This window comes from Stigmatopora nigra, chromosome 10 (assembly GCF_051989575.1).
Source record: "Stigmatopora nigra isolate UIUO_SnigA chromosome 10, RoL_Snig_1.1, whole genome shotgun sequence".
Lineage (NCBI taxonomy): Eukaryota > Metazoa > Chordata > Actinopteri > Syngnathiformes > Syngnathidae > Stigmatopora > Stigmatopora nigra.
The window spans coordinates 7,508,979-7,533,169 of NC_135517.1; the positions used below are offsets into that span (position 1 = coordinate 7,508,979).

General features: G+C 37.1%; 1 protein-coding gene across 5 annotated transcripts in view; it reads right to left on the minus strand.

The window, feature by feature from the left end:
* The window catches only part of cpne5b (copine Vb), a 54,779-nt gene extending 31,331 nt beyond the window's left edge, over positions 1 to 23,448 (minus strand). Inside the window, exons 1-7 of one of the 5 annotated variants that reach the window (XM_077726148.1) lie at positions 22,933 to 23,448; positions 12,407 to 12,447; positions 11,987 to 12,033; positions 8,355 to 8,458; positions 7,268 to 7,307; positions 6,065 to 6,079; positions 4,582 to 4,658 (exon numbers count right to left, since the gene is read on the minus strand). In XM_077726148.1, the coding sequence (XP_077582274.1) occupies positions 4,582 to 4,658; positions 6,065 to 6,079; positions 7,268 to 7,307; positions 8,355 to 8,458; positions 11,987 to 12,033; positions 12,407 to 12,447; positions 22,933 to 23,051 (443 nt within the window). In that variant the 5' untranslated portion in view covers positions 23,052 to 23,448. Of the gene's footprint in view, positions 1 to 4,581; positions 4,659 to 6,064; positions 6,080 to 7,267; positions 7,308 to 7,476; positions 7,494 to 8,354; positions 8,459 to 11,986; positions 12,034 to 12,406; positions 12,448 to 13,227; positions 13,393 to 22,932 lie in introns of those variants that run through there. The other 4 variants (XM_077726145.1, XM_077726147.1, XM_077726150.1 and 1 more) reach the window with 4 other exon arrangements.
* Between the last annotated feature and the right edge of the window lie 743 nt (positions 23,449 to 24,191).

Consider the following 24,191-nt stretch of genomic DNA (forward strand, 5'->3'; position numbering starts at 1 on the left):
AGACTATTGTGTCACATTGTAGATAATTAGCTTGGCTATTGCTTTTTATATCCATATTTTGGGCTGGACCTGGGGATCTGGCACATGTGAATGTGCGAAAGTGCATCAAATCTGTTTTTGTTCTTGCAAGCCAGGATAATGAGGGAATCTGTCGAAAAATGATTGCCAGATTTAAGATTGGAAAAATAGGAACTCTCACTACAAATGTTTTACTCACTAGTACTTGAGATATATTCATAGTTGAACACAAATCCACATCCCCCAAGGGCAATACATTTTGGAAAGATTCTCACACATCTTCTAATTGGTAAATGGTAAAACAACTCCAAAACTTTCATCTAAAAAACAGACTTCCACCTCTTACAGACTAAAAATCTCAAATCAATAGCTCACCAAATACAACAAAAAAAAAATCCCCATAACTGAAAACAGCCAAAAGCAGAGCAATAATCACTAGAACATGCCAGCTTAATCACTTTGATAATACATTCTCTATAAAATGTGTCTGTGCTGTTGTATGTCTGCATATCGAAGATAGGCAATGATGAGCCACGGTGAAATCTAGATAACAGAAAGCACCCGTAGGAATAGTTTGATGGCAGAATAAGTGAATCTACTTGTCCAATATTTCAAAGCTGAAGATTATGACCGAGAAGGTCAATGAGTTGCCAGTGAGCAAAGTGTTCACTTATATCGCTACTTAACTGTCGTTTGGTAAATTGTGGGAAATTGGTGCTTTGGATTCTGTTTCCGATTCCAAGCAGGGAGTATCATATGCCAGCATGTGGCGGACAAATGCACCTCCTTCTCCCCCACAACTGTATAGGCGAGGAAAACAGATTTACTGATCAAATACTGCACATCTTTAATGGCAGGAGCTAAGTGTGTGCATGTTATATGTGCATAGCCTTTATTCTTAATAATACTGTATTATGTTGACCAATTCCACAAAGTTAATGTCTGTGGTCCTTTTAAATTGTCAAAATATTGACATTAGATAGTAGAATATTGCAATAGCAAGCAGTGCATCTTTTGTTAGTTTTTCTGACATTTTCCCATCAAAATTACAAACTGGCGTTAAAAGTAACAGTAAAAATCATGTTCTCTCACTCAATCAATAATATTGCTAATTTATTAATTAATCAAAATGATGCGATAGGTGGTGCAATAGTAAACTACTATGTTGTTATCCTTCACTCCCTGGGTGCTTTCCTAGCTACTCAGGATGAGAATCACCCCCCACTATAAACAAATTAAAGAAGAGTATTACTCAAAGGGCATTACTATAAATATATTTTTTTGCATATGATATCAATGCCAGAAATTATGTTTTGCCGGTCGAGAATTTCAAATTGCCAATTTAATGTACTAATGATTTGCTTCAAATGAAGAAACATGTTGACTGTGGCTGTTTGGAACACGAACATAAGCACTTCATTAATGCAGCATGTGTCCCTTCTTCCTAAGGCATTCACTGCACACATTTAATTGAGATTGGATGTTCAATTTTATACCTGGAGAGCGCTTCAAAACAAACAGCCTGCATGCAAAATAAGTGCTCACTATAAAAATGAAATCAATTTCTTTGTCTTCCCATTGCTGCATACCCACTGTTTTTATTGCTTGATTTGGCCTTCTTTGTCTGCCTTTGGCCACGTAGTCTCTACTAACCCATATAATCGGTAAAACATAGACAACAGGAAGCTCATCAATGATAAAGTTGCCTAAAATATACATTTCAGTCAACAGTGAAAAATCAAATAGATCCGGTGGAAGTACAAATCTACTAATCATCCTCCGTCTTTACCAAAATTCACTAGTAACATAACAGATATGTGCAATATCCAGCATGTGAAGAGCCCTATGTTAATAACACCAGTCGAGAGAAAGAGAGAGGGAGAGAGAGCAATATCCATGGTGATATTAAACAAATGCTCACAACATTCTTAATTTTTTTTTCATGTGCAAAGAGGAGTTTAACAAGGAGTGTTTTGGTATAAAAAAGAACACAAAGTGAAGTGAGTCAACAAACACCTGAGAGGGAACCTACACAGCTTCTAATCGTATTAGAGTGGAGCTGATCCATTCGCAGTTCAAGACATGGAGGGAAAAACAATGAATCCAATTTATTCCTGTGCCATTTTTAACACAGCAACCCACTCCTGGCCAATAGTTGCGGGACATCTTAATCCAACCTATCACTGTACAATTATTTTATAAAGCTACGTGTTTCTAGGCCCATCACTCAATAAGGTCACTACCATGGGCAGAAGGAATGTTCGAAAACAACACTAGCCTTAATTTGAAACCAATTCCTCGTCCTTTCTGATTTTGTGAATATGTGCGTGAGGAGGAAAAATCTATTCTATATTGTGGCCATCTACTGTACACAAATGCTTTGAGCATGATCAGTAATAACTAACTCATTATTGGGGAAGCAGGTAGGGTGAAATTAACTCTATTGTTAAACTAAATGACTAAAACATGAAAGATGGTAGAGCAGTAAATTCATTTTTAACGCTTTTTAAAAGGTTTTGCTTACCAGACTAGAACAGCACATTTAGTTTCTCATTCGAGAACATTCAAATTTGCATTTGCCTTAATAATGCGCATGTTTAAAGGATGCTTTTGCTGTGTGGGTGGACAGAGTGTGCAGCAAGCTTCTTCCCAAGTAGAGAATTATTTTTTAAAAGCCAGAAGTGGTCGTTCTCAAGAATGTTGAATCATATTGTAATATGGCTTTGTTTACCGATTTGATTTATAATGCGGGCAGCCGGAAGAAATATAGTGTGGATAACAGCAGTTGAGATACAACCCAAACAAACAAATTAATAGAAAGCAAACAATTTATGTAAAATGACTCTGTGCTGCTTCAGTGGCCTCGAAAAAACTCTGTAAATGGTACAGATAAAAAACGCAACTTATTTAACGTATTTGTTCTTTGCATAATTATTGACGCTAGCGTTTTTTTTTTTTTGTCATCATCTTCACACTTTTCTTCCATTGACAATAACACTAATTGTCAATAAAAAACGGTAGAGTCAGTGGAAATTGAAATCCTCTGTAATTAACATTGTATTTAAGATAGAAAGAAGGGGTTATACGACTCCAGTTTGTGCGCCTGATTGAAAATATTTTTGGGCATGTGTTGCTTGTGTGTTCTGAAAAAAAAAAAAACATTTCCCATACGACCCCAGCGGGGCTCGGAAAAATGATTGTGACATTTGAAAGTAATAAGAAGTTAATCATTCATTGTTATCATGGGAACATGAAAACAAACTGCTAGGCTGGAGTTTTCGCTCTACTTCAATTTCAAATCAATGCTTCAATTCAAAATACTGGATGTTAAAGTCAGGTTCAAAGTGTATTTGAACCATAATTTCTCTTTCCTCAGCCCCGAAAGCGCCCGAAAAAGACAAAAAAGAACAAATATGTCTGTAAATAAAAAAATCAATATACCACTAAAAGAGCACTCAAAACAGCTCCAATTCATATTATGTGGCACCTCAGCATTGAAATGATGAATGCTCAAATTGAGCTTGCTGGAAACAGATTTTTGCAACTTTGACATATGCCATAAAAAAACAGAAGTGGGAGAAAGATATGGATTGTGACCTTACTAAATGTGTAATTTCTCATTTAGAAAACAAAGTGCTTTATAAGTTACCCGATGATGCTGAAAAATATTAGACAAACCCTACCTTAACCTTTTGTCAAATTAAATAATGTATTTAGTAACGAGAGGCTCTAATTAGCTTTTGGCTTAAAGTTTATAATGGTTGTAATAACAAAGAACAGGATATCCAATTAATATAGTAATCACCTGATATCTATTATTTCCCCAAGAGTGGCCACTTAACAAATGCAAATCACCACACAAGCACTTATTAATGCCACCACGTCTTTTACTGCCAACCTATAATTTGTCTTTTGTCCAGGCTATTTGGGCAGACATTTTGAATTGCACCATGGCCTCTATTGTTTTTATTTAATTCAATACAGTGCAATGTTCAATGCTAACAGTGTCCGTTCTGGTTTGAGACAAAGGTGCACCAAACCATTATCAGGCGATACTGTCTCCAACTTTGCTTGGTGGTACCTCACAATATTCTACAGTACGAGTAGTAAATCACAGAGAGGCTTAGGAAACTCGGGCTTAGGAACCATGCTGTCAAGTTTTGAGTTGTACCGTAGACAAATGAGAAGGCCAACTTGTTAAAAGGATGGTATTCTGATTCTTGACGCCACTCTAGCTGCCCTTGAGCATGGCATTGATCTCTCCCCATTAGCTCAGCAAGTTCAGCACTATTAGAGCATGCGCTTTTACCCTGACATCTCTCCTTGAATGCCTACATGTCTGTGAAATGCTTCTTTTTAGGGTGTTTAACAAAAACATACAGCAGAGTGGGAGTTTCTTTACCCCTTGAGGGATGGATTGAAAACCACTTTAAAAATAGACACAACTTTAATGAATTCAACATGTCAGGGACACACTGAATACATATTTCTTTGTTGTATCTTTGAATGCCGTTGCACCTTTTTCTGAGAAATGGGCTCCATTAGATGAATAAATTTACTTACCCAAGAGGTTTTTCCAGGCGACTGGCTGGTGATCCCACAATCTCCCCGAGAGTACAGAACATCTGACCCAAAAAGTCCTACCAGATGAAGAACAACAAGAAGGAAGGAAATTAGGCACATCAGCATTTGAAGAATTTAACAGTAAGAAGAATAGAATTAAAATGAGTCTTTCTAATGTGGACACACCTGCAACAGTCAATTTTAAAATAAAGCTTGCTTAGATCAAATTTGCTTCAGATTAGATTAACATGAATACTTGGGTAACACATGTATGTATATTTCAAACCATTTGGATGAAGCTTACTTTTGATGATTTTAACAACACATTTGCCGTCTTGGTATCTCATTATCGTATAGAAATTGTAGGTGTGTCACATAGTATGCACACTACTGTGAGATAAGGATTTAAAAAAATACACAGAAAAAGGTGAGTTTGAAAACAGTGATAATGACAGGGGAAATGATTTATGACCACATAGCTAATAAAATACAATAAAACATACTATACAGCAGAGGTGCCCAATAGCTTGAATGAAATCGATTGGTGAATCTCAAATCTATTGTTATTTGATTGTGAGCTCAGTGGAAGAAAAAACTGAAAACGGACAGAAGTCTGTCCATCTTTTCATGCTGCCGGATTTATCTTCTAAATAACATCCAATTAAACCAGTCTAGCTTTAAATCTTGGACCTATATAGGAGCTCTATTGCCGATCATCCACCTTCCCCAAGGTGTCTTGTCGTTGACTGATGTACATATCAGCAAAACATTTTTTTTTCACATCGTGCATCTGACCTTGTCATCTGGTACTCAACAAAAAAGTGGCAATACGCTAGAATGTGATAGTTATTATCTATTGGGCCACTTTCAGGCTTTTTATAGAAATTGAAAGAGTGAAAAGTAAAAACAAAACCTAAATGCACCCTGATATTCCAAGTGACAGGAGAGCAATGAGTTGTTGTGGTAGTTTTTAAAAGCGAAGACTTCAATCCAAGTACATTACATTCATTTCTCAATTGTTGTGCCTAATAAGGTTTCCAAGTGTGCAAGTTTGGGCAACCTTGCTCTACAGTAGCTACTGTGGCCACATCAGAATTGTCAATGCAATGCTTTGATAACCATTTCACATTGCTTTACAATTCTGATGAAAGTAAAGCTCTAAAACTGTAATAAAACACTAAACTAATGGTGCTTGAAAGATTTGCCAAAGTACTGGTAAATCTTTTGTTGTTTGTTTTTTCCCCTCAAATCTGACATATTATTGACAATGCTGAACAATTCTATGGACCTTCTATGGAATGTGATAATGTTATGAAAAGTCTCACCAACCCAAGTGTGACCAAAGAAAAAAACGATGAATTTAGGACGTTATTATGCAGTCATCTTTGAAACCTTTAAAGGTTTCAGACACCGCTTTTCTTTTGGGATTAATGACAGACATAAAGCATGCAGTGTCAGAGGTGAAAGCAGTGCTAGCACCTACGTTTTGTTCTGCAGGCTTCCAGTAAGGTTGGCCAGCAGCAGCAACAATAATAACAGTGACAACAATCACAACAACATATACCATATGACCATAAAACATGACACTTGACCAACATGAAGCGCACTTAAAACGGCGCCACATAATGAGGTAAAATAGGAAGAGAAAATGTTGAGCTTTAACATAAAAAAAATAAATAAAATCAAGCGAATTATGGGAAAAATACAAACCCCTGTTAATCCAAATACATTTAAGAATCATCTATTGATGATTTTTTAAAAAAAACATTTATTCAATGCTTTCAGTCACCATACTTTCCAGTTGTATGAAGAAAATGCCAATTAACAGATTAAAAATTTATCATGAAATTAAAATTTGTGAACGTGAAAAACAACAGTGAAAAGCATTGCATGATTGACACCTGTCGCCATGATATCACATTACCCCCAATGTGGTCTCTTCCTTGAGTTCATTTCACTTTTTCCAATATGACAAATAAATTCATCAAAATAATACTTTTCAAAAGGACTTCTATTATTCACCTCAGAACAGCAACAACAAAAAAACATCAATTTTGTTAGATGCACGATCCAATAACGATGAATGTAAATATATATAAATGTTGTCAATCACAAGCGAGTGGCTTGCTTTAACTCTTTTTTTCATCATCCATTTGTTATTTCCCAGCTTGGACGATATGTTCTCTCAATGCACAAATTATTTTAGTAAATCTATCAATTAGAAGTAGAGATAACTCCAGGAAGAGAAACAGAAGTGATCTGAAGTCACAGTGAAAAGGGTCTTTCAAGGTTGAAAGGAAAGTTTTTGGAATGCCCTCATGATTCACTATAAACGGAAACGTGAATACAATTAAAAATGGCCTATGTCTATAAAGCTGCTTGCATGATAAGGATAAAGAAGAAAAGCAATCACTTATTTGGTATTTGGATATTTCAACAAGCCAAGCATTAGAAAGGGTTTGTCTTATTCCATCAAGTAGCAGCAGGCAATAGACGGCTTCTAAATGGAAACACCACAGATAAAGAGTCTGCTCAGCTTCATGTCACACTTAAACTTAACATGCACTCTTTTATTTTGAGTCATGCCTAATAACAAGTAGAAATTTGGAATTCAGCCAAAACTGGTCATCATTTATCTGTGGTGTCAAGTAGTACATAAATAGAACAAAGTACATTCTGCACTCACATGTTTGGACAAGTCTGGACTTTTGGAGTCAACATCATACCTGAAATGAAACCCAAAGGCAAAAAGGCCATTTCCACATTATAAAATTGAAATGAATGCAAGTTTGGATAGTGGATAGATTTCAAGTGGAAATTCTCTAAAGCAGTTTGAAATTAAAACAACAAAAATAGACTATTCAGTTATGCATTTCTTTTTTAATCAAACCGTACATGGTGCAAATCTCCTTGACTTCACCTCAGTGAGGTTAAACTCCACAAGTCTGTTTTGCATTTCTCGGGCTTTAAAGTAATGATTTTCAGTTATGCTATAACAGAAGGTGATATAGTTAAGAGAAGAGAAAATTGTCATGACAACATATGCTTCGCTCTGACATCAATAGCTGTTTGCCATGCTCACTATTGAAATGGAGGGAAGCTGGAATAATGTATTGTGACTTTAAATTATTCTTAATTATTCACATTTTAAAGTTACAGTACTACTATTCATTTATTTATTCATTTACCATACGGCTTAACTTCATTACAAGTTGAATATTATTGTTAAAGTAGTGGGACTTTCATGGGTAAAAATTTAAAACCTAGCATATCAGATTAGTTATTATAGTATTTTGTGAAATAATAGAGATTTAGTACATATAAGTACTCCAAGGGCAAATACAGAGTCTAGCCTTTTTTTCCGGCATTGTTGGGTTCTCTCGGACCATTTTTCATTATCCATAATCATGAGTGGATGCAATTTGCATATCATTAAAAAGCAATAAGAGCATGTGAAATGGTGCATATGTAATACACTAATTAAATGTTCACCTATACAGTAATCAAGCACAATTGGACAACATGCAGGATTTCATCACGGTTACAGCCTGGGGCCACCGTGGATAAGTGTATAATCATTTTATTGGATGCTTGATACTATGGCCTCTCAAGAGGCATGAAACGCAAAATGCAAATGTGGTTGAGGAGAAATTGATGGAATAATCATCAATGAGGTGAAGGATGAGCAACACTGGATGCTAGAAGAAGACAGTTTCTCACTCTTAATTGTAATTTTGATATTTTTGAGTGACTTCAAATGAATGCAGACTCACAAGTCAAAACGGAGGCTCTGCTTTTCTTCAAAAAAGTAGTCCAAGATGTACTTTCGAACAAAGTCAGGGTTCAGGGTGTTGTCTATCACTTCAGTCCTGCCAAACTGCAAGTCGAGAAAGATGGACCGTTCCGTTATTGGGAAAGAGCAAAGATCAAAGATTAGTGTAAAACCTAGTTTCAAATGTGATCTCTGTCGTTGCACACAAGTAGACCTTGACAGTCAGAGACCTGATTAAGAGTGGTGCTTTCACATACTGAAAAGGAAACCGGGCTTGCATTTCCAAACATCTTATTCCTAAACCACTTCCACATTAATCACGGCGGGATAAGTCGACCCGAGGATGGAATGAGGAGGGATAAATTGGCGTGGACGTAGTTTGCAGGGAGAAATGGGGGAAAGAGTGGCTGAGGAAGTATGGAATGGGGGGGTAATGTTGAAAAGTAGTGAGAGTAGGAGGTGAGAAGTTGTTATTGAGCCTTCCTCATTAGTGGGAATCTGACTGTCAAACATGATAAAAAGGCAAGTGTAAACACACATTGCATGTGATGAATTAGAAGACACTATATACATCAGTTAATCGTATTACCATATGTTCTCAAGGGCATTTTGGTTATGCTTCCTTAAAAACATCTCCAGATAAAGTAGACTTTTTTTTGTCATATTTTAAGACCTCTGAATGATCAAAAAGAAAAAGGTGATTATGATATTTATTTCTGTAATGTCTTTGCTGTATTCCTCTCATTTCAAATATGGATCAAAGACATGTCAAAAGGAGAGAAGGGTGCATGAAATTAGACATCCTCGGATTTAAAATCACGCCTATATGGATAGAAATCGGATTGTAATCTCTTATCTCCGGATGAAACGACAACAAAAAATAACATCCCCTTCCATGCCGCCCTCTAGCTCTATACTATATCTTCATTTAATTCATTATTTTTCCTTTATATACTCACTAAAACCGACCAAAACATTTATATCAGGTTTTACAAGAGTATCAATGGGTGAAACAATTATTTTCTTTGTGCTCAGTAATGGATTGATTCACAAATCTGTTGAATTATTCCAAATAAACACAAATGGATCCAGAAGTATTATAACTGGATTAAATTTACACTGCTTTTAAATGTAAAAAGATTAAACCCTGGCCGAGTGATATTTCACCGACAGAGGATATACTGTAAGGATAGAAACAATTTGTATAATTACGTTTCTTATGTTAACATTACATCCATGTGTAGTAACTGGATATTTAATCAGTCTGACATTTAATTTATTTTCAATTCAAATGATTCAATGAAAGTATGTACGTAGTAACTGACTGCTTTAAAGACTGAATTGCCATTGAATTTAAACTGAATTTTATATGTAAAGCACCTTTATTCCATCAAAACATAACAAAACTGCTGCACCAAATTGCAAATTCTATTAAAAAAAAAAATCTAAAAATTAAAATGAAATGATGCTCAGAGACAAGAAGAAAAATACCCCAAGTGGAAAAAAAAGCATAGCCTCCAGCATAACGATGAAAGTTGTTATAAAAGAGAATATGAAAAAAACAATTTTAATACCCATTTGAAAGCAAAACTATTATTTTAGGCATTTCCACTTGTAAGTAAGAATAAAGGCAATTTCAGAGCTAGCCAGACACTGAAAGGCCCCGAGGTGTTGATGAAACACAGAGCACATGCTCGTGATGAGGCAGGTGATGGCAAGAATGAGCTCCATAATGTGATTTCCCTGCTGAGTGGCAGAGACAATGCCAAGCTCCAGAGTTCATTAGATACTGCTGGGCTGCTGGGGCTGACTAATGAGAATCTGGCAGCGAGTCTCTGACTGACACCCTGACCATATCCACACTATCTGTTTTCCTCACTTTTTGGACTACATTAGTGACTCCATGTCATAGCCAAGTCCATTGAACAACCAAATATACATGTAAATGATGTTATGTAGTCAGTCTCTAAAAATAGAAAATACAATAGCAATCCTATTGTGTTGGTTGCATAGAATAAACAACAATGTAATCAGATTACACACTTGTTGAAAATTCTCTTATTTGTCATGAATAAAAACATCCGTATGTCGGTTTGGGTCTGTATGTGTAAATTGTTTTAAGTGTTTTAAAGTAGTATTAAAATCAATGTATTCATTTATTTGGAGTTTAAATGTTTTCTTTCAAGAAGATTTTTATTTTACTTCTTTTTCGAAGTTGCAGATTCCAGAAAGAAAAAAACTATTGTCTTCTTAGATGATGAACACTGTTGGTTTAATAACCAAAAACAGTGTATGCAGTACTATTCTACTTCTGTTCATAATGTTGAGCACATTCAATGGCGTTTTCTATTGTTTGGCTTCAAATGAAAGGGTTTAGTAAATTTACAGTCATCGTCTTAAGAAATTTAAGTGGATGGAGAGAGAGTAAAATAGAGTGGGAGTGAGAAAGCGATAAAAGACAGAAGAGAGAAGAAAAAAATGGTAGGAGTGACCATATCAAACAAATTTCACATGGTAATCTAAATGGAACGTGTGTGCGTGTGGGTGGGTGGGTGGCATGGATAATACTATATTGACTGAAGGAGTTTTATTGTATTGATATATTTTCAATTTGTTTTCTAATTCCACTCTACCCACTAGTATTTAGTTGCCTGTTAATAGCAATATAATTTCACATTTAAATGATTCTATTGTGAAAGCAGATGATATTATAGCTGAGTAAATTATCATATGGTACATTATTAAAGACATTGCGAGTTCATGATGAAATTAGAAAGCCATCATTTTCACAACCAAACTTTTAAGTGCATTCATTTAAGTGTAGACCTATTTAATTTTGACATTCTAAATCATGTACAGGTACTATGATGGTGGACCTTACTCTTATGCCTTCTATAGTAGATTTCTTTTAAAAATAGGCATCCAACGGGCATTCAACAGAATGTGAAAGTCATCCCACACAGCAATCTGTCCTCAGTATGTAAACACATAAACAAGTGTATGAGGGAGATAATTGCATGGTATAAATATTGTTTTTGGAAATTTTTGAAAGACTACAAGACATCACTGTTGAAAATGATAACATGTAATGGCACTAAAAAGGTCCAAACACATCGATAAGATGTATACAAACCTTTTAATAAAATATTACTTGCAAATGTACCTCCAAAAAGTACAATTCCAGAAAGCGCTTACAGCTAAAGGGATCATGATGTGTTGCACATTGAGCAAAACTCTGGAACATGTAAAATGTTACAATAGAAATATTTGACCTTGTCACACTGTGTTACCATTAACTGTGTGTTTGGGATATATGTATTGCCAATTGACATTATTGGTAGTATATTGTCCAATGCTGTTATGTTTGTTATTTTTTAACTTTTATTCATAGAGAGGAGTTGACCTCGTATAATGTGTTTTTTTTTTTACCATTGCTAGAATTATCCATGCTTATACTCTTATTTGTGAACATCTTTATTGCCATGCATTTGCCTGAATTTTCTTTTCATGAATAAAAAAGAACCGAGCAAAACAGGAAATAACAGGGGGGAAAAAAGTTGCATTGCCACGAAGGTATGCATTTTTTAGTCTTCATACTGTATTTTTCAAAGAGAAATAGTGAGCTCCACTCACCTCTCTCCACTGTTTGGTTTCCACACCTTGTGTATAGAGGACGCACACTGTGAAGCAGGACAAAATCAGCAAAGTGAGATAAAAGATTGGGAAGCGTGAAAGACAGCGACGGAAGAGTCGGTCATCAATCAGAACAAGCCTGTCTCACAATGATAAATCAATTTGTTTGCGTGCATGTGTTGTGTAGGTGTGTGATTGATTGTGTGCCTGCAGAATTGGGTGCTGGTGTGCATGCAGGAGTTAGATTTTGGAGGTTGCTTTCAGTCAAGTGAACTAAAAGTTACTGAAATGAGGAAGAAACCAAGGCTCCCTTAAATCAGGTTTTTGTTGTTTTCACAAACATTCTATGAATGAATAAGAAAAGAGGCCAAAGAAGATAAAAGAGTGAAGTCACCAAAGAACAAATTCAAATACACTCACATGGGTCTGACTTGGAAAATGTGTCTTTATCCAGAAGATTTCTGTGAATTGAAAAGACAAATTATTGTTATTCATTTAGTCATTTTCGGTGCCGCTCATCCTCACAAGGTTCGCTGGTGCAAAAGGAGACTCACATTCACGCTCACATTCATACCGAGGGGGAAATTTAAATCAACCAGCAATCCAGCATGTTTTGAGGATGTGGAAAGAAACCGGAGTAGGCAGAGAAAACCTATACAACACATGCAAACTCCACACAGCAAGAACGATCGCAGAGCAGTGAGGCCGACTCACTAACCACTTGTCCACTGGGCCCCAAAATAACATCTTGGATGATTATTTCATGTTTTAATTATATATTAAGTTATTCATAGTTGACATAATTTTGAAAGTAATACTCCACAAGCAGTAAATGAAAGATACAACAAATTTTATCTCATAAATGACAATATTTCACTTGTAAACTACAATTTTAATTTTGTAATATTGCAATGTATGTGTTAATTCTTATAAAATTACAACTTTAACCATACATTTTATGACTTTTCTCTTGAAATATTACTTATTTGCAAAAAATGTTCCATGCATCCAACTATCATGGCAAGGCAGAGTGGTTTGGAAACACAAATAAACAATCTTGAAAAAAAAAAAAAAAGTTTCGATGAAATCAAAATTGTGATTTTATATCCCAACAGGGGCGGGTGAACACACAGCTGGACTCAAAAGCATGAGAAAGGGCCAGAGGCAGTTCAAGGATAAAGGATTATTGACCTGGAAAACAACACGGGCCGGCTCAAGGAGAAAAAAAAACACAAAATCACCTGATTCCAAAAAATGTGGATAGGACAGCAAACACCAAAACTTAAAATAGAGATGATCTATGTGGCTTAGCTTCCAATACAATGTATATCCTGGCAAAAGACACTAAAAACTGAAGGGAAATGACAAACAGGTGATGACACTCAGCTCATTTGGAGAGGAAATGCTATAGTGACTACACATAAAGACAGGAACCTACCAAAATAAAACAGGGCATTAAATAAATCAAGGCTTTATTATTTTTTTAATTGTGACAATACATTCTTTTTTTTTCTCCCATATCGCCCACCCCTAGTTCAAAAGAATCCACAGTCCTGGCTGAATATATGGTATAGGATCACTTGAAAAATCAGCCAGAGGGAAAACTGTTGTTTTTCAGAATTTAATTGAAAAAGTAACCAAAGATGATGAAATGCGCTTGTCCGTTTTAGATGATTGAAGCCTAAAATTAGATTTATCAGGTGAATAAATAATGGAAAAAAAGTTGTAATTCCTGTCTGATTTATGAAACCTTCCTTTCTGTGCTTTTAAAATGTATCTTTAAAAAAATCAGTTATACAATTAATGGTTTTCACAAATAAAAATGGGCTGTGGAGTCAATTGAGCCTTATAAAAATAATTATAGTAACCTAATGTAAAGTGCATGGAAGTTTGACCTTTAATTTATACTGTTCTCTTGCTTTCCATCAGTGGTTCAGTGTTGAATTTGCAGTACTTTTGTCAGAGCAATAAGGTTATGTACTTCAGGTAAGCGTAAGGTGGTAAATGTCAAGGATTTTTTTACAGAACAAGACTACCCACTTTGTTTGAAAAGCAATCCAATATATGCCACAATACAACAACTGGACACGTTTAAATCATATTCACAATCATGCGAATTCCAGTAATTATGTTATTCTTATACTGTATTACAGTTTAAAAAGAGAGAAAACCACACTGTTGATAATTCAATAACTCTCAATGACTTGGCAGTTGTCATTTAGAAAGAAAGCCAATATTTGTATTACGTCTACTACAGTCCACAAGTTTAAATTTCAACTTAAAACCAAATGATCTGGGTTTAAAAGTCATGTAATTAAAAAAGACCATTGTATTAAGTCATTTTCAGACATCCTAAATTTCAAATGTGTCATCAGATTTGCATTTGGTCTGTTATGCAATAGACTGGCAATGCTACTGGGGTTTTAAAACAAACTTGCCTGATGTAAATGAGGTTCAAAAAAAGATCTGAGACTCAGCCGTGGCAGTATTTGTATGGCGGTGTCTGTGTGTGGGGGGTCTGTTTGTGTATTAGGCTAAACAAGTGAGAGCTTGTATTGTCTGTATGCAAGAAAATATTGTGGGATCAAGAGAGCAGCATCTTAACAGAAAATCAGTCACAAGTGCGTAAGTGGAGACAAATGTGTCGCAAAAAGTGCGTGGGGGGGGGGGGGGGGGGTGGGGGGTTGGGAGTCAGAACAAATTCCTGCGGATGGGATCAAAAATAGATAAGAATAACAAAGCTTTTTTTGGTCGTGCAAGTCCCAGATAGGCAGACGCTAACTTTATTCATATAGTATAACTCTATACCACCAACTCTGGTAATTAGACAGATGCTTCTTTCAAGCTAATGGGAGGCTCCCTGGCCTCTCCCACTCTAACTAGTCCACTCAGCCAGTGCAACCTGAGGAGGAGATAATAAATATCAAGGGATCAGTGCTTCTAAGGCATGCAAATTGAGATGATGTGATTTTTTTTTGGACTTGGACAAGAGTAAAAATGAGCATAAATTCAGAGCGACAGTGACCAAAGTTTTATTTCCAGCTTTCCTTCTAATAAGGATACGTAGTACTGTAGTCCGCTTTATGAATTAACGCAATGCATGTCCAGAAGCTTCATACCGATCCCGACTATTTGATTCAGATGTGTTGGTGGAGTCAGACATGGAAAACAGACTGGATACGGGCTCTCGAAGACAGGACGTGGCCAGCCCTGCTTTAGTGCAAGAGTTAAACATACATTTCTTGACTTCTGACCTAGTTTTTCAGTTGTAATGCTTTTCAAATTAATTTTGGTGGAGATCGTGTAGAGCTAAAATATTCATTGAGCCATGATGTCTTCATTCAGCAATAACAGCCTGCTTCTAAAACGTTTTTACCTCAAGGACATTCATGCAAGGATAAATATTAATAAAAAGGTGGTCCTCACTCATCCTCCCTGATTTGTATTTATTCATTTTTGCAAGTGTGGGGTAAAAAAAAAAAATGAAAGTGACTGTGTGCATGCTAACAGTGGTGACAGAGATGACTGAGGTGAGTGCAATATTTAGAGTTAGGTTTAAAAAAAACTGACAGAAAATGAGTGGGGGTCAAAAATGGAAGCCACCAGTGAGATTTAGATTTTAAAAAAAGAGTTTGAAGCATCAGTTCAAGAAAAGGCAAACTGTCTCTAGTGGTGGATGTGCATTAAGAGTGTTGTATGGGGAAATGTGCAGCAAAATGATAAATCCTTAACATAAAAAAAATAAAAACTCAGCCATTTCAACCTCTCACTGTATCACTAATATACAGTATAAGCTCTTCTTCAGTACTTGGACTATTTGAATGAAGCATTGTTGTCTATTATGTGTTCATGGGATTAAAATAATCAACCAATTGTCTATGAGGAAGTATGTGTCACGCTTAGATGTAGGATTTCAATTGAAATCAGCATTTCAACCTCAAACACCTGAGTCTAAGTGTAACGCTGGCAATACTTCAGCGTCAAATCGATGGCAGAAGCAAGTCGGATCATTCCTCCCAGCAGCTGTTGAATTATTCAGACTAGAACTTTCTCTGGGGAGACTCCAAGTCGCTGTGCCAGACAGTCATAGTGAGCCCGCAGCCTGGCGTGAAGGCTTAAGATCATCCCATAAGTCCCAGCAGGGGAAATTGCGCTGCTGGCCAACACGACAGAGGTTACCCATCAGGCAGATGTGCATATTGTATAATTAAGTTGCAGGCTAATTGGGCATTGCTGATAGGTCATATCAGTAACCAGTTGTAACTCTATACACATTCAGACACACACATTTTTCTTCCCTCAAAATGTGTGTTTTATTTCATAGAAGTATATAGTACTCCACACAGTTTGCTTATCAATGATCAAAAATTGAAGTTTTGGTTTGCGTAGTCAATCCGATACATTTGGATTTTTTGAGGATAAATAAAATGAAAATTTCAGACAGCATACTTGACTATTGGATTGGTCTCCTGACTGGATTTCCCTAGACAGTGACCAGTGCATTGGTACCCCTGTTCTGTTTTTACACACACTCACACACATTAAGCCATGGATTTAACTTTAAAGTTCTGCTTCAGGTCTAAAGATAAATGAACAGTTTAAGTTGTGACTACAATAGCGGGAAAAAAAGGAGTACAGTACGTCAAAAAACTTATAAAATACTGGAAAAATGTATGAGTTGATAGGTATGTGCTTAAATTTGAGCTCTTTTAAAGACCTATAAAAATCATCCTTAAAAGTTATACAGTAGAATGGAAATCTCATCTTACTGGTTTTCATGCATTGTCACCAGGTAAAATGAGGGTCACTATGTGAGCCAATTTTTACGATATGGGCAAATTCTGTAAAACCCTCTCTCATTCTGTGTGTCCGACTGCCTCAGGGTCCTGTCACATGTCTTGCGACCTCTCGCTTTTGTTTTGTGTCCACAAGCATCCTGCTAGGTGACATACAGTATCTCGCATCAACAGGAAGAAAGAAATGGTCCCTGACAACTTTCCTCAAAGCTTCTAAAAAAAATCATCTATTATCTATCCAAGGAAGTTTTTAGATGGAGAAAGTGTTCCTAATTATTTGTAATAGGTGCAGTGGCTATTATTAACAGGATGAATAAACAAATGATGTAGTTTAATATAGTTTGCATATTTCCATGGCAACTACTCTACTCTACCTTTATCAGAACAACTGACTTTGTGCAAAGATGTGATCCATGGGTGGCTTTTTTTTCTGTTTAAAGCTGAACTATGCAGCAGAGGCCAAACTGGAATTGAAAAAAAAAGAGCCTTTTATGGTGGATATAAACCTTAAAAGTTGCAAATGGTATGATAATAAAAAGTCCCTTGTTGGTTTCTAATGTCATGCTGGCAATAAATTAATAAATAATTAAATAAATTGTTATTCTTGTTGGTATCTAGATAAGAAGATCATTGTTGTCTTTGGAGTTCTCCCACCGAGGCTCATAAACTTCTCTATGAAGACAAATGTCACACCGGATATTGCAAAGATGCTGAAACCAAAGTTAACCTATAAATCTTTCTTCAAAAAATATTACTTCAATGAAAAATGGTTCTTGCAATTTTACCCTCCCAGTGAGGAAAATGTTTTACGGCTTTACTAACGACAGTTTGTTTCAATTCAACAGTAATTCCTATTCTCCATGATAAATACAATTACTACATCCTTAGAAATGTAATCAGTAGAGGAAGCAATACGCCAACACATAAAATGCATTTTTTTTTACCCATCCATTATCCATTTCCCCTCAGGGTGTCAGCAGCTCCATAATCAAATACACTCATCTCACCCACTAATTTAATTTTTTCACATATATCAAGCTTTACCACAGGGGACCATCTTGCCCCATCATTTCATCCTACAACGAGTGGAACATAGCCAAAGCTGAAATAGCAGCACAGGCTCAGAATATGCTCAGAAAGGCACATGTGGTCCAACCCGGTCGTCACACAACACTCACTACGAGATGACGCTGTCACTACAACATTTACATTGTTTTCACTATATTGCAAGCTGTGCCAAAATGAAAGGAGTTGTCATATCAAATCAACCTGTGGATTTAACTTGTCTCAAGTGATTAAAGAATTGGATGTCAAAAGTATGCCCAGCGTGTGTGACGACCTCCACATGGACGCAATCTGTCACTGTGAGTTTGACATAACAGGGTATAAAATGACCATGACTCCAAATAACAATGACAGCTTGTATGGAGCATGTGGGCAGACAACATTAAAATCAATTTAATTTGAATTAATTAGGAGTGGTATTTTCTTTTCTTTTTTTGCTTGTTGAACCACAGTTAAGTGTAATGTAATATCCTATATATATAAATGTGTGTGTGTGTGTGTTTATATATATATATATATATATATATATATATATATATTTTTTAATTTTTTTTTATTTTTTTTATTTTATTTTTTATTTATTTATTTTTTTTTTAATGTGTGGAATGTTTATGAAATCCCTTCAATTAAATCGGAAGAGAACAATGATTATAAATGTATTACTGAAGGGTGCAGGTCGATACACAATTATTATGCACAGTTAAATTGCTCATTACAAAGAGATTATCATTCTTAGGACACACCAGTGTGCCAACAAAGTAATTTAGAACCTGTTATTAAGGTCAAATTGTTGGAGGGCGTCAATAACATTTGTACTCGTGGAAGTATTTGTGGTTCAAATTCATCAGAATGTTGACAATGACAAGCGTAAGGTACTTTTGACCCAGAGCAATGAAACAACAATGAAAAAGCATTTCATATACAGTATGGCACTTTGCAGTTACAGTAACTAGTTGGGGTGTGCAATATTCTGTAAGGATAATTAGCAGTAGGGATCCCTTTATGGTGCAGGAAATATTCCCATCAAAAGTGCTTTCACCTAAGGAGATGTGACATGAACGCGAGCGAGGGGGATGAGAGTGATGATAAGCCATGGCTACGGATCTCCCCGGGGCTTTTCTACACCCAATGCAATGCTTTCATATCTGTCCCAGATTCATAAAGACACCTATCCGAGGTGGAAACCAGGCTCCATAAACTTAGATCCGTATGCAAATGCAGACCACACCAGATATTTAGCATCAGAACGTAATCAAAGCCCTCTGATGCTCGCATGGAGGAAACAAGCTGAGAAATTCCGTGTCCCGTGCCCCCTTGGGGAAATGTTCGCTCCAGAACAGGAACAGTTTCCTATATCATTAAAACACGCGTGACGAGCACAACCGCCCAATTAGAGAGAGATTTATCAGCTATGAGATCAATCTCCACTATCCCAGGGAGCTTAGTTGTGATTGGTGTCACGCTCAAGAAAAGGACAATCCATTACAGTAATGGCTTAATTGGCTCTCCTCTGTATTCACGCAGTTTGAACTTTGATCCCAAGCTTGTTGACAAACACAATCCAAGAAAACAAAGCACAATTATTCCCATGGAAATAATACTTCTTTGGATATGTTATCACAGTGTTCGTTTGCTTAGACCTATCTAGGTAGTTTGACATAGTGTCCTTTTTTGGTTTGAAATATATTGTTGTTGGTAAAATCTAATGAAATGACAAGCTATATGAAATAAAATTGCTAATCTAATTTTGTATTATATTTATTTTGTGAGGGGGAAAAGGGGAGAATATTGTAATCTATATACTCCCTTCTTGTTCACTTCTGAGTTTTTTTAAAACCTTTTATTTCCCAAAGTCAACTTGAGGTAAAACACCTAAAGATACATGTGAACTTTTATCCATGCATTCACCCATTTTTACTGTTTATCCTCACAACGGTGCCTTAACTACTTTTATCAAGTTTGAACATTATTGATGTTACATTCAACACACAATGTCTGTGGTTTAAAGCAGTTTTTTGGGTTCAAACACTATTTCCTCCTTCATATGAGGTCTAAAAATGTGCTATTCTAATACATGGTGCAATTGTATTTTACATTTTTTTTCTCTTTGAAAACTATTATATCCAAGAGGCAAAGTCTTCATTTATATTCAATATTGTACCGAGCATATGAGAGAGAGAGTCAAGTATGAGCATTAAAACGCAGTGAGAGAGCGAAAAAGGCTATGACTCTAAACCAGACGTGTGCAATTGCAGTTGACAGCTAATTTGAGGTGCGCACAGGCGGTATGGTCAATATTACACTGTACAAATCCCCTTTAGCAGATTCATAACTTGTGGGTAGGGTTTCCACTGAGCAAAAGCCTCGCATGACTTCACAAATGATTTGAGGTTCATCCCCTCAGGGCTTATTTCTCTCCTGGTGGCTTGGTTATTTTATGAATTTTATGACTTCAACAATATTCAAATCTTGATAAGCAATGAATCACACATTGCACAAAATCTTGTAATATTATAATGACATAGCACTTCAAATCTTTTCTTCTCTTGCTGATGTGACATTGACAACGTATATTTTTGTGGCTCTAAGTGAAGGACTCACATTGCTATTCAGAGAAATATGATTAAAATTATACGGAAAAAGTCATTTAAATATAATCCACTGAACGAATGACACATGTACATACCTACAACTATTTTGGGCGATTTTACTATTCACTTGTCCTCCCTCTTATTCCCCCCCATCACTGGCACGGATAATAGTGTGTTGTCAAAGGCAGGGGGTGTAATTTGTAATAGGGGATATTAAGCAAGAGGGAACAGCTATCCTCATGCCTGTTGATCTTCCAGAGAACATGACACAAATGAGCAGGAAGCTTTTTTTCCCCCTACCACTGTGACTCATACGAGGTTCACACAAAAGCTTTAAGACGGCCGAATGACACACAGGCAGCGTCATTTTTATTCAGCTGCAATTCAAGCCGTTATGTCAAGAATGGGCAGATAAGGGCGAGGCCACCTGCATCTTGCAAGTACTGTATCAAAGAGGATGGATGTGTCTATTGACTGTTCAGTCTTTTGGATTTTGTACCGTATTTTCACGACTATAAGGCGCACCGCATTATAAGGCGCACCCTGAACGAATGATAGTTTTTTCCATATATAAGGCGCACTGTATTATAAGGCGCACTGTATTATAAGGACCACTGTCTATTTTGGAGAAAATTTAAGACTTATAAGTGCGTCTTATAGTCGTGAAAATACGGTAGTTTTAATTTAGCCTGTTTCTTATTCAAGTAGTCCTTGGCCTCATAAACCACCTGTTTTTGTCAGAGCTGCTTCTTGTGTCTTTCAATTAGCTACCCGAGGCCACTTGCACATATGTGTAGCCCAATGGCATCTTCTCATCAGATTGTTTCTAGTTTGTATTTAGTTCTCAGTTTTCCTCCAGTCAACTTCATTGTTCTTTATCAGGTCATGAGCCGTGTCACGTTTTCTGTCGTTCTACCTCAGCTGCTTTCCCTTCACTTGTATCCACCTGCGTTTTGTCCACCGCAACAAACCGCCGACCCAAAATTGGACAATTTAACCAAACATTAAAGCACTCACAAGAAAGAACGCTGCACCACGCTGGAAGTAATCACTCTGCTTGCCATTGCCAACTCTGAGCAATTGAACTTTTTTGTTCTTACTCAGACCCGTCACCACACGCAGGCCATAAGGCTTGTCACACCCGCCCACCCACCTAACAAGAGAGAGCTGTTAAACACCCTCATTTTTAGGAGGACCAAAAAAGAATCCTCTGCTACCAACCACAGAAGTGCAATTTAATACACATTTCAAATAAGTGTCTTGTTATTTACTACACTAAAATGCATGTTTCTAATGAGTACAGTGATTAAATTTTGTCTTTGGGTTTGATTTTGTGATGCTTGGTATCATATTCGTGTCTTGATAGTGCATTCATTACATCTTCGTTCTAATTTTGTCACATTGATCCTGATTATTGTGACAACCGTCAGCTTCTTCAAGCCTGTACTGTCATATCCAAGTGCACATTGACTTCACGGTTCTGATATTGAGAGTTCAATGCCAGGTTCAAACCTTCCTTTGCATGTTCTCCCTGCGCTTGCATGGGTTTTCTCTGGGTACTATGGTTTCCTCCCACATCCCCAAAACAGACAGGGTAGGCTGGTTTAACACACAATTGCCCATAGCGTAAATGGTTGTCCATTTCCTTGTGCCCTACGATTGGGTGGCCACCAATTCGGGGTGTCCCCTGCCTGGTACCCATAGTTGACTGGGATATGCTCCAGCACCCCTTGTGAGGTTAAGCAGTAAGGAAAACAAATGAATTGTGAGGGAAGTGGTACGGAGCTTTCTGTACGTTTGACATTACATTAATAATGCATACACACATGCAGCTGGAATTGGCACGCTTGGTTGGCTCGACATCCTAAAACGCCTGCATTAAAGGATATGCGCATGTGAGGGGGTGGGGTTGGGGGAGGGTATTTTGTGTGTGTGTGCGGGTGAGCGCTCTTGAAAGTCTGAGAAGGTCTTGAGAGGTTTGACTTTCTCAAACCTTTTCCATTTCGAAAAATAGAAAAGCCGTTTTATTCCAACTGAAAAAAAGTGTGGTGTTTGACAGATTTATTTCCTAACTTCATACTTAATAGTTTGCCATCGTAAAAAAAGCAATGTAAACTCTGTAATGTGCGGAGCAAACATTTTGCAAGGATTTATGAGTTGGAAATTATGGGTTGAATTTATTTTTGTTTTGATCCTCAGATATTTACGACAGAAGTAACCTGTAAGATGATCACATCCATTTTACCCAACATTTTCCAACACATAAATTTTGCTTGCCATTGACCCATTAATCACATTCAGGAGAGATCAAGAGTGGGTGCGGCACCCCTCTTGCAACTTAACCCCCAAACACACACACATACACACACACACACACACACACACACACACACACACACACACACACACACACACACACACACACACACACACACACACATGCTCATACACACTTTGCACCCTTCACCATGGGATAGGATATAGACAAACTCACCTGCAGGAGACGGTGACTTCCACTTTGGTGGCCGGGATGTTGCCAGTGATGGGGTCGAAGTCGTACACGGACGTCATGTCGTCCAACTTGTCCATCAGCTCCCTCTCCATCGCGTCCATGTCGAGAGCGCGCGGTGGCTCCGGTCTGATCCGGGAAGCGCACAGCCTGGCCCCGATGGAGCGCGTGGAATCTCCAGCGACTCCTCCGGTGAGCAGATCGGAGACCGGGTGGCCTCCGGTCCGACCCGGTGAGGCAGCCACTTCCGAGACGTTGAGACTGGAGATGGAAGATGAGGGGCGTGCTGGTGATGAAAGCAGGCGACGGCAGATGTGCACGCGGTGTTTATGCGTCCATGCTGCTGCCGGGGAACTTTGGCAGAGTGCTTGCTCGAGTGTGTGCTGAGATGGAAGCTTCTCTTTCCCTGCTCTGTCTTCTTCACTCGCATGTGGAGAGAAAATGCGAGCAGATGCACTCACGCGTATCGTAACGTCCTCCTCCCTCAATGAATGGCAGTCAAATAATAGAGACCCTGCCCAAATCCCACTCTCCTGCCATTGTGCGCACCGCTCATTTAGGTTGCGCGTGGATTTCTTTCCCCACTTCACATTAAAAATAAATACATCATACATACAAAACAGCAGTGGCTTTGATTGTTGATGCCATCATGATGGGGATTCTCCTGTTGCTTGTTGTAGTGCTAAATTAAAAAAAAAAGAAGAGCCAAATGAAGAAAAAGAAACTACATTGTGAGTGTATAGGTTTTTTTCAGATTGATTACTGGGTTATACATTGTGTAAAATACATTTCAGATTTTTTTTTTGGTTCATTTTGTTTGTAATGTTTGATTCACAATGATGTATTGAAAATACACCTTTCTGATTGACCGTATTGGACAGCGATAGCCTTAAAACAAATTGGGAAAAGGGAATAAATCCAAAGGTCACTGTAAACTTCAATGTGTGTATCTGTAGAATCAACTGAGATTTCTATTTTAAGAATTGTAAGATATTCTTTAGTACATACAGCCAGGCAGTCCAAGCCCTGTCCTGGCCATTACCACACTTCTATAGACTATCATGATAAAATCAGAATATAAAACAGGCTGGTTGTGGATTTTTAAAAGGCTTATTTATAGAATAAGGCAGTAGCAAATAACAAATTGAATGAGTTTTTTTAATATTAAACAACAGTTTGCAGTGGTAGAGAACGTATTGGGAGATCTTTGTAGAATAAAAAAAATGATTAGGAGGATATCATTA